The 12,451-nt window shown below is 36.1% G+C and overlaps 1 protein-coding gene across 1 annotated transcript in view; it reads right to left on the reverse strand.

The window, feature by feature from the left end:
- Art4 (arginine methyltransferase 4) overlaps positions 1–12,451 on the reverse strand; it is a 327,729-nt gene that overhangs the window by 92,764 nt on the left and 222,514 nt on the right. The window contains 2 exon segments of the mRNA XM_090414215.1: positions 3,968–4,086; positions 4,088–4,106. Of these exon segments, the coding sequence (XP_090270341.1) occupies positions 3,968–4,086; positions 4,088–4,106 (138 nt within the window).

A 12,451-nucleotide genomic window follows, 5' to 3' on the forward strand; every position in this document is an offset into this window, starting at 1 on the left:
TCATGCACAATATATCCTACACGTTTTTTTTGAAATGCCTATAGTGTCAGCAATTTCAAGCACTTTGACTCACTGGTCATCCAATACAATATCATGCACTTGATTAAAGATTTCTGGTGTCATTTCGCTGTTTGGACGTCATTCACGTGGATCATCTTCAAGGTTGGTATGGCCATGTTTAAACTCGGCAGCCCATTTCTTAATTGTCGAAAACGAAGGAGAAGAGTGCCCATAAACTTTTATGAACTTCGAATGAATTTCTTTTGCCGTTAAATCTTCTTTTGCAAAGAATTTTATAACTGCGCGATACTCAATTTTATACATTATAAGGGATACAGACAACACTTTTCTTTCAGACAGCTGTATAAAACAAACTACTTGATAGAATGACTTGTAATTTCATGGACGCTTATGACAGATGTACCAACTTAGAAAAACAAATCTTGCTGATAGTGTTGCCATCTATGGTCAAGGCCGAGAACTTTTCACACCACCCTTGTAAAAAGTGCTTTAGAAGATAGAAAAATAAGATCTGATAATGTCGAAGTACTGACAGATAACAAATTAATTTTCAGAAAAGTTGTTGATAGGAAGTTAGTAATGAATGTAAATTTTTCATGTAGTACTATCACAGTACTACAAGTACTACATGAAACTGAAATCCTGTACACCCCTTGAGGTTACATGTCAGGAACATGTATGTATGTGTGTGTGCGTGTGTGTGTGTATATAACAAATTTATGAGTAAATCCTGCAAATGAAGTTTCTCATAACTGGAGAGATGTTTTAAGTTAGCAGCAGTGAACTATATCCAAATCTGAATAAGTATGGATATATCAATTTAACAACTCTCTAAGACAAACATAAAGCCAACTCCAGCTTATCACTTACAAACTTCACATCCAAGAGTAGACAGCATCAAATTAAGACTTTAAAATTATAATTGCAATGGACGTAAAAGAACTAAATTGTTCCCTCTTAATAACCAACTGTTGGTACTTTATGTGCAGTGATGGCTAAAAAAAAACAGCAAAATATTAACAGCTAAATATCTTATTTGTTTTGTTCCTTTTGTACTGTGAATTATATTACAAAATCTCAAATGAATCCTTGTTAAGATTTTAACTCTTAATGGACAGAAATTAATTTTCTCTTTGCAGATACCAAAGTACTGTTACACCCTGATATCTTAAGAATGTAAAATTCTCAGTTATCATGGTGTAACATGAAGAGCAAAAAACTGCATTAAAGCTAATTTAAATGAATTATTTAAAAGAAAAAGGAAATATTCTTGCATCCAATAAAATATATATAAAATAAAGGTGTTTGGTTGAACTAACTAACAAAAGGAAAGAATATATTAATGTTGTAATATGATATAAAAGAGAAAATTTATCTAAGTAAGACAGAAAAGGATTAGTCATAAGAAATGGTATGTGAGAGGCTAGAGATTAAAATATTAAATGAATTCATAGAGAAAAATTTGGAAAGGGGATTAAGTTAGAGGCTAGCGGAAGAAAAACAACAGACTATCGCTCAGGGCCGATTCCTGGATTGAGACATCATTTGGCTCGCCGACCAAAGGACGTTTGGCAGGAAAAAACGCCACCTTAATTGGTCGGTGAAGTAAAAACAAGTAGGGGGCAGAGAAAAGAAGTTAAAGAGGGTGCCGTTAGGAGAGCAAGTATAAAAGGGTTGGAACCCCCCCCCCTTCACAGGGCTTTTTGGTTTTTGTTTTGTGTTCTGTTCCCGAGGAGTTCTCTACGAGCTCCGTGGCATAGGTTTCACGTGGTTTTTCTGAGTGGAGATTGGGGTTATATCTCCGTCATCACAACATGGAAACAAAAGTGAGCGGGATTTCGATTCCGGATTTCCTATGTAAGAAGCAAAGAATGCCATAGAGTCAAAGAAAAGGAAACATATTCTTTGTGTTTCAACTTCAGTGACAACCACGAGAAAGGGAAAGCTGTAAAGATATCGATATCCACGTCGCGAGTTGTACAGCCGTTATATAGATAATTCAAAGTGTGTCCTAAGTTACGAGAGGTTAAGACCGCGCAAGCAAAGTTCAATTCCAAAAGGAACGTAGGAGAAGCAGATTATCAAAGCGGTCATACCAAGGTAGTTCAATCAGAAAAGGGTAAAGGCCCATATGGAAAAAACTCAAGAAAGAAAGGTACTGTAAATTATATCTAATGTTAACTAAAATTTGTCTGTAATAGGTATAATTATTCTAACACGGAATTGTTGAAGTGACCAAGGAAAAATTATACTAGGACTTTAGTATCTGCCAGAATATAATGAAAGTAAGCTTGCTAATGAATATTATATAAGTAATTACGTGTCCTGAGAAATTTTGCATGTCTATTATATTGTATAAGAAAGTTGAAATGTTATAGTTATGTGTTAGTGCAGAAAAAGGTTTAGTTAATCTACTTAAGTTTGAATAGTTAAATAGTGGGAATTAATCTTATATGTCCGTGTCAAATGATTTTATGTGTTGAATGTGTATGGCGGCATGATCGTAATACCCATTATAGGATCATAGCTTAATTATTTATGATAAGCTAATGTCAGTTCGTAAATATTTAGTATAGCATTGAATTGAGTAATAACTAATATTTGAATTGTACCATGTTAAGGAATTTAATAAACCTTTTGTCCAATGATAAAACAGTTGTCTGAAATTGCTGTCCAATGCACCACTTGAAAAATTACGAACCTAATCACACGGGAAATTAATGTGTTAAGAAACGAGATAAAGTGTCACGACTGCAACATAGTTTCACTTTCAGACATATTTCAGTTATTTCTCCTTGTTTTTGTATATAATATCTTAAACTAAATGTCCCAAAAGGCGCAGCATAATACAAATATTATTAGGGATACTAAGGGGAGAATTAACTTAAGTATTAGTAAAAATTTTGGTGATATCTCGGACAAGATAATAGCAGAACATAGATAAGAGGAAATTACTAGATAGAATAAAAATCATAAATTGGGACACAACAGTACTTTAGAATAACATCCAAAATTTCTCAACCGACCATACAAATGGCTGGCTTGGCTCCAGTTTATTTCTTTACTCTTTTCACACACACACACACACACACACACACACAGTCTCATTGATATTGCAGTTCAAATCATTCAAAACTGCACTTTCATAGCACATGTATATAGAGTTCACAGCTTTCAAAGTGAAAAATATGTTCAATTTTCGGCTAGGGAAGTTGATAGTAATGCTTTCCTTTTATCTCAGACGAAATGATGTTAATGAGCTGTTATTAAATGCAATTAATCATTTTTGCTTGATTTCATTAACCAAGCTCCACAAATAAGACATCAGTTACATCAAACTTTCTTTCTAGAGATACTGTAATGGCTAATAGTGGAGACAATAATTATTTTTATTATTATTATTTTCGTGACACCTCCAAGGAGTCCGAAGACTCATCGCAGGAGGACACCTATTGTACAACTCTGTCTCCACCTCTACTACCAATCATTTACATCAGCACCATCTACTGCCCATCACCACCACCACAGCTAGTATTTTTTGTCTGTAAATTGTGTGTATGCTGAAGGGGCCGATTTGTCTGTATGCAGGATGAAAAACCAGAGTTTCTGGGAGAAAAAACCATGCTACCTCCGTATGAAATCGGCTAACTCACCTTCGATTGAAAGAGTCCATATAAAGATTCCTCCCATCATGACGAGACTCGAACTTAAGCCTTTTCAATTGGAAAAGGCCTAAGTTCGAGTCTTTATTAAAAAAAGGTAAATTTCTGAACAGGGCTCATAAGACTTCTGATTTCTCACTCTCGCATGCACAGACACACACACACAATCTACGAGCACAATTCTATCAACTGCAGTACACAGTTCAACTCTGTTATTTAAGTCATAGTTTTAACTGTACTCATAAGAGTAGCTTGTGAAACATTTTTCCTTTAAAAAAACTTACCTTCGATTTGAATTGAGTACTACTTTTCCTGAAACAGTCTGATTTCTTTGTGTAAAAAGAGGAGTATCAAATAAGCAACGAACTTGATACCAATGAGTTAAAGGTTGTGTAGGTGATGTCGGATAACCATACAGTTTGGCTACAAAGAAAAATAGACAAAATGAGCCATGATGCAACATTAACTCAAACACTTGAAAGAACTATGTTCATCATGAAATATTTTATGAAAAGTAGTATTTTCAGTAGGTATTACTAATAGAAAATGCAACAAACTCACAAAAATTTGTTCTGTTAGTAATTTTATTTTTAACATCATTTTTATACTTTAGTCAATTGTAATTGTTAGCTTTGTCTTTCATCCAACCTTATATTTGCTAGCTGTTGGTTGACCCCCACTCTCAAACTTAAAGAAAATTTTTATTATACTGCACCACTCTGTTTGAAATTACAATTATTGTGAAGGAATCAAGCACCAAATAGCACAACAGCAACATGAACTTACTACAGGGCCGAAATTTTCTTACTTATACATAGGGTTTCCTACAAGATTTTGTATTTTAATCAGCAGTGCAATGGAAACTGAAATTAGGCAAGCACAAGAATTCAAGTTAAACAAGATATTTATTTCTCTCACAAAATTATTCTTACATAAGAAACAAGAACTCTATTAAGATCAATACAATTAGAAAATTATTTATGTGGTGTTCTATAAAGTATTTTGATTCTAATCAGCTGAGTGCATCATTTACTGCTAGAACTTATATGGTTTTCACAATTCTCATCCATTAGAATTTCAACTTAGTTTCACTTTAAACAACATCAATATTCAGCAGAACACTTTAAAAAATTTAATTTTTTTTTTTTTTTTTAAGAATAATCATAAACTTCAATTTTATCAAACACTTAGCTGGCATCTTCAATATCTATCAGAGGATTAAAATAGTTCTTAAAAGGCTCAGTCTTGAATTTACATATATATTGTGAGACAAACACGAACTAATTCTTCAATGAAATTTCTCACGTTAGTTTCACAAGGAAATGTTTTATATCACTCATTCAAGCTGGCTCCAGCAACACGAAATTTGACCAAGTTCTCCAGACACAAGTAACACTATCATACGTTAGTTATAGAATAGATATCTTTACCGGTATGAATCATCATAGCTTGCAGATTATGGAAAAATTCTTACAACACTTCTAGGGCACTCGATAATCTTCCACTATAGGCAACACAAAACTTATGGTATTCCTGAGTTCAATAACTTATCTTTATGATAAATTCTCGATTATATTTATCTTTTCACTCGGGTAAATTCCTTTACAAGATGACAGGAAACTATAAATAAATATGAGTTCGAAGTAAGATTCATTAAAATCGGAACAAGTTTCCAAATCTTTGTTACGTCGTACGATCCCAGGTTAGATCACATCTCATGACCTTCCTACACTCTCTCCATTTTCCTTCTGGTTCTTTCTTCCTCTATCTCATAAATCCTCTCTCTTTTTTCCCACCCAAACTTGTTTTTTTTCCATTCTTTCGATTTACAACGAAATTCCCACGTGATCATTTGTTACAGTTCCCAATGCTAAGGCACGTGCTATCTCAAAATAACTTAGCTTTCTGACAGCAGCCAATCAAATCACATTAGCAGAATCACTTAGAAATACTTTCAGTAACAACAAATAAATGCATATATTACAGTTCACTTAGGATACATTTACAAGATAATATAAAGAATTTATATAAGATAAATAACTAAAAAAAATTATAATTATTATTTCAATGAACAAAAAACAGTAAGTGTTTAAATTACAATTTACTTAGGAGCAAACTTAGCTGAGGAAATGCAATTCATGTTAAATCATGAATTAAGTATTAATAATCATAAAATTCTTCATTCACAATTTAACACAATTAACTTTTAAGTTAATGTATTTAGTCACTCTAATACACAACTTTAAATTAAGTAGTTTTTAAGGAAAAAATGGTTAAAACTTCCAAGGAGCTAAAATAAAGTATAAGACAAAGAGAGGGAAAAAAACAAAACAAAAAGAGATAGTATTATTTGTAGGAATTAATGATTTAAGTAGTGATATACATAGTGTGAAAGAGGATATGAAAGCCTTGAAGGAAGAAGTGAGAAAGAAAGAAAGAAAGGTGAGAAAGTAAAAATGGTCAGTTTATTTACTGAGATATAACAGTGATGAGTAAGAAGGAAAGCTATGAGAGTAAATGATTCAATGAGTAGGCAAATGTAGAAAAAATGGGTGCGAGTTTTTGAATGTGTGGAGTGAGTGTGATGGTAGAAAAGACTTGTATAAAAGGGATGCCCTACACTTGAATGGGTTTGGCATCACGTGTATAGAAAAATTATTTATTGAAATGGACCTAACAGCTGAGGTGTGTAATAATGATATGAATGTCGATAATTCATGGTTATGAATCGCTGAAGGGATGGACTAACTATGCTTTGGGTTCAACCATTTTGAGCATGTCTAGGGAGGGTAAAGAAAAATTTGTCAAAATGGGACAGATGGGAAATCCTTCCCTACCATCCATTGACTGGATGCCATGACAGCTCTGAATACAGTTTGAATGAAGACAAATCTCCCAGTCAGAAGATGAATCTCAATAGATCACAGTATGGTTGTTGTTCTTCTAAGCTCTACGCCCAGACCAGTACCAAGGTCACCTACAGATGATTTGATGCCTGCACACCACACCTTGATGGTACGGTGTGGGAAGCAGCAGCACGTAGTCTCAAATGCTGCCTTAATGCTTCCATTCTAGTGACCTCGTGACCAGAGACATCACAGCATAACAGTATGAAAGCAACTCTAGCTAGTGCTGCCTTAATGCTTCCATTCTAGTGACCTCGTCACCAGAGACATCACAGCATAACAGTATGAAAGCAACTCTAGCTAGTGCTGCCTTTCAATGTGCAAGGCATGGATGATATTTCTGTAGTGGTTAAACAAGATTCTGACTTAAAGGGGATAAGCAATGCATTAGCAGTACATGAACATAAAGATGTTTAGTTCATGTAGTTACCACTGAATAACCTATAGACTATCAGTGATATCCACACCAAATTTGCAAAACTTATCCATAACTTCAGGACAAGGATCCGGTCTGCAGAGTAGGCCAGTCGATAGAGTAGGTTTAAAGTAGGTATGGCACTGTACCCAGTCCGCATGGTTAGCTTAGTGGCTTTGTAACCATATGCCTGGGGAAGGAGTGTCCTAGGTTCGATTCCCGTCGACGATGCAAGGAGTTTAAGGATCTTTCTCAGTCATAGCCAAGTTAGCCGGTCTTGGGCGTGGACAGCAGGGTTTTTTCCGCCAGTTTATCTGAGGTTTTTCATTCTGCAAGCAGGCAAACTGGTCTTGTGAACACACAGGGAATACAGCCAGGAACATTGCCCAGCCATAGGCCTGGTTTGTCAGCCTGTGCTGGTTCCAGAGCCCGGATAAAATTTGGAGGAGGGGGACTAGATGGTGCCGTATCCCCCCCTGTAAAAAGGGGGCTCATGGCTACTGTACCATCACATGGTAAGGAAGGAAGGACTGTACCCAGACTGGGTGAAACTGTCCAGTGATGAAACAGTTTAGCCCATACCAGCATCAGGACCTTCTTGCAAAATGCCTCAGCATGCAGCATGGTCCATCTAATGCGAATATGTCAGCTGGCAGCTGAAAACCAACTCAGAACTGGCATAAACCAGGTGAATCCAACTGTCTACTTAAAACAAAGCATTACTATGGTTGTTGAGAGGTATTGCTGTAAGTAAACCATAAATGAAAGAATATAACTCAAAGATGTGGGTATTCTACAGAAGTAAACATGACTCTCATTGAGGTGGACACTATTAGATTTGGAGCTCTGGTTTTGCTGGTCAAATAAGATAGCCAATTTCTTATTCAAACTGATTATAAGATAGGGTGTCCATGTTCTAATGTCAAATCATTAGCAGAAAGTTAAGTCGGGCACGATTCTCTTATAGATGATCCCAAGGGGTAATGCTGAATGTTATTCCAAGAAACATGGGAACTTGACATCCCACAATGTGCATATGTGCTAAACATATGGAAATGGGTCTATAGCACTGACATCATTAAGAGCTGCAAGGAGGTGGAGTACTGCATTCAAACTCTCACATCCTGATGCAGCACAGTAATTATTGGGACCCTCGTTATCTGACTCTTGAACAATCATGTGCTCACTGGAACAACTTTGGTGGGCTTAATGGGACGACCCAGTAACTCTATGGATGACTAGTTGTGTAAGAGACACATTTTAGATTAATCACACAAACATATGCAATGTATGCACATCAGAGATGGCAGTTTGGAAGATAATTAGGAGGTAGAGTCAGTGTAGGCAGATGAAAGGGATGGCAACTTGGTTGCAAGAACATCAGATTAAGGTGCAACAATCAATTGACTGAATCCATAGCAGGCATTGAACTGGCATTAGCAAAGTTATGAACAGCCTGGTAATAATCTAGAGCAATATGTCTATACTGTTACAAATAATAGGTATAGCGAGTATGGCTGGTAGTCCATAGGTCATACGGAAGTAAATGCCTGAACTAAACGACTTTAGGTTCATATAGGCTAGAAGAAACTGATGAGGCTAGGGATCTTGGAGTGTTAATAGATAGGAAGTTGAAGGTTAGGGGCCATGTGGCAAAGATTGCAAATACAACTCAAAAGATAATTGCAATGCTGAAACGAACGTTCACATGTAAAGATAAGGATGTTATTTTGCCTCTTTACAAGGCTTTGATAAGACCTCACTTGGACTATTGTGCGCAGGTCTGATCTCCTAGTTTCTGTTGTGATTTCGATATATTGGAGAGAGTACAAAGGAGAGTGTTAAAAATGATATCAGGATTGTGGAATACTGATTATGAAGAGAGATTGATAATTTGTAGACTGCAGGCAGTAGCAAACAGGAGAAAGAGGAGTGATATGATTGAGACTTACAAACTTCTGAAAGGATCATACAGGATTTCAATTGATGGAATTTTTCAATTTATGGAGGGTGGGGAAAAGGACAAGAGGGCATCATTGGAAGCTGAGAATGAAGGCCACCAAAAAGGGCTAGATTTTTCTCTCAGAGGGTGGTGCGTAATTGGAATGGATTGCCATTGGATGTTGTGAGTGCAAGCAGTGTGAATGAATTCAAAAATAAGTATGAGAGCTGGTGTGTGTAGTATGTGGCCTCCCTTGATGAGGCTCTGACTCTCTGGAGGTCTCTCTTAATAATAATAATAATGTACCACTAATGCAATGAGAACTGAATGCTCTAGGTGCTTAATGTGGGATGATGACTTAACACCTCTAAGTCAGACTCTTGTCTAGCCACTACAATGATACCATTCATGCCTCACATGAGGAAAGGCAGTTAGCCAGTTTCTTTCACACTGTTATGGTGCTCATTCTGATGATGTGGCCACTAGAACGGAAGCAGTAAAGCAACATTGAGACTATGTGGTCATTGCTTCCTATGCCACACCATTCAGTCGTGATGTGTGACACCAAATTATTTGCAGATGACCTAGATACTGATCTGGGTGTTGGGCTTAGGAGAGCAATCACCATACTATTATCTACTGAGACCCGTCCTCTGAGTGGATATATGTAATGGATACACCATGATACGGTTGGCCTTTGCTAAGGCATCGGATAGAATATCACATGAAAGGCAGTTCAGTAATCTGGAGAATATGGGATTGGAACATAAACTATTGAGCTGGATAAGTGGACAGCTGAAGGACAGTTATCAGGAAGTGGTATATGGGAATATGAAGTTACCAGATTTAAGGGGACCAGTGGTGTACCCTAGGGATCAGTCCTGGGACCACTGTTGTTAAATCTACATTAATGATATTGGGAAAGACAAGGGTTTCCTAAATTGTGTTCTGCAGGAAGTGAATAAGTGTTCCGTGATGTCAGTGACCAAGCCGTGTATTTTTAAACATGGAAATAATCCAGGAAAGGGAATACCTCTGTTTATGACTGGTCATAAAAATTGCCTGCAAGCCAATTATAACAATGGGCGGTGTATCCTCTGTTCTCAAAACTGAACAAAATAACATCTGTTGCCAATGTCAGTGACCAAGCTGCATATTTTAAAACATGGAAACATTACCAACTCCCTCCCCCATCTCTCACTCAGATGTATAGTCTCTGCAGTATGTATATTCTACAAATATTTCCATGGGAAATACTCATCGGAAATATCATCAATAATTCCTCCGCTCAGTACTAAACTCACTGGAACATGTACAGCTGCTGCACAATATCCCTTCACAGTACACCTAGAAACAAACAGAACAAGTTTCTTTTCCTCTTCTTTCATCCCTGCAACTGCTGCGTTTCCCAAGGAATACAATTTAAAGTCATTCAAATCAAATGTAAACAAATTCCTCCTTTCCCAACCCACCACCCATACACAGTACTAATGTACTATAGGTTGACCAACCAACCTCCTGTGTATGGGCTCAACATAAAAAAATTTTTTTTTTTAAATTCATGAATTATCGTTAATTTTCACACATCGAAATCTTTCAACATTCAGGAAAGGGAATACCGCTCTTTATGACCGATCGTAAAAATTGCCTGCAAGTCGATTACAACAATGGGCGGCATATCCTCTATTCCCAAAACTAAACAAAATAACATCTGTGTTGCAAATGTTAGTGACCAATCAGCAAGGAAGTATAAAGAAATTTTTCCACTGAAATTGAAGATCAAGGTAGTGTGTATACGGTTCTTGAATCTAGTAATACTAAATATTTTCTTCGCAAGTTTGTATTGTAGGGTAAAAGTGCTTGTTTAGAAACTGTAGTGCGGTGATTTTTTTAAAAGTAATTGGCCCACAGATTTAAATTTTAATATGAATAAGAGACAAGGAACTTGAGTCATCCACCTCAAGCCTAAAAAGCGATCTCCAGGATGTACAAAAGGAAGGGGAAACTACCAGCACACAGGAGAAAAAGTCTGCATTCACTCGTAAGTACTTATATTATAAATTTTTGGTGATCAGAATGGGATGTGTCAATGAAAATCAGCACAAATTAATTTAATGATGTTGGCCTGAGGAAACTACAATATGCTACAAGTATCATTAGTCCAGTGATTGATAACTGATTTAAATGTTACTTAAGTATAAAGAGCTAATAAGCTTCATTTCGGCAATGAAAACATAACTTAAATTAAGGCCTTAATTTAAGTTATGTTTTCATTGCCGAAATGAAGTTTATTAGCTCTTTATACTTAAGTAACTTAATGGTTGCACCTGTTTGGAAAACTCGTTCGCAGAGTACATAAGTTCTTTTCGCTATACACTTTTGTATTAGGTCTAGCTACTCACTGATGAAGCCTCAAAAAAGGCTGAAACCGGTCTGGGTAGTGACCTCCCTCCATAACGTAATAACAGCATACATTTCCTAGGAAATGTGTTTTTACATTATGGAAAATACCTAAGAATAGCGATCTGAACTTCCCCACCTTTGCAACGAGCTGCCCGGTATTGTACTACGTACTAGGATCACTTGCATTGGCTAACGCTAGTGTCGCCGATACTTTATAGTTTACTATATTCGGCAAGAAACTCTCTGATTCCAATCTTTGAGTTTCTTATTCGGTTTTAAAACTATGTGGGATTTAATATCCCCTTAATTTAAGTTACGATTTAAATGTAATTTTATATTTGTCAACATTTCACACTGTATACATAAGTGTACTAATACTCTTTATGATTATGCCATAATTAATTATTAATACATTACAAATTAACCAAGGTGTTCTGTGAAAATTTCAGGATTTGTGAAGTGTTCCATCGTAGGAAAAATCTGGGAAACGCTGGGAAAGACCAATGTTGAAACAAACATTTGAAATATAAGGATAACAAAGTCATTTTACCTCTTTACAAGGCCTTGATAGGATCAACCTAGAGTACTATACACAGATTTGATACCCTGAGTTTGGAGGGGGAAAAAAGTTGTGGAAAACATGCAAAGAAGAGTAACTAAGAAGATATCAGGATTATTAAATGTAGAATATGAGGATAGACTGAGAGTATGTGAACTGCAGCCACTGGTAAACAAGAGAAAGAGGTGACATGACAGAGGTATACAAACTTTTATTAGGGTGTCATAGGACATTCACTGATGAAATTTTTTATTATATGGAAGGTGCAGAGAAGACAAGGGGGCATATGTGGAAGTTATACCCTCTCCAAAAAGAAACCGAACTTTTGATAGAAAATAAAACATAGGCCAATTATAGTTATTCAAATAATTTATTTCAATCAATATACTCTCCCTCAGCTTCGATACAGCATTTGGCATGGTCAATTAATTTGTTAAATGAGTTTTTTTTATATCGCTTTTTTGTGATACTGTTGAGGGTTGAGGTTACTGCCGCTTGAACGTTTTCAATGGTGTTGTATCACTTTCATTTCATCGGCAAATG

Source organism: Typopeltis vanoorti, chromosome 25 (genome assembly GCF_054136105.1).
Source record: "Typopeltis vanoorti isolate ZY-2024b chromosome 25, IOZ_Tvanoo_1.0, whole genome shotgun sequence".
In the NCBI taxonomy this organism is placed as follows: Eukaryota; Metazoa; Arthropoda; class Arachnida; order Uropygi; family Thelyphonidae; genus Typopeltis; species Typopeltis vanoorti.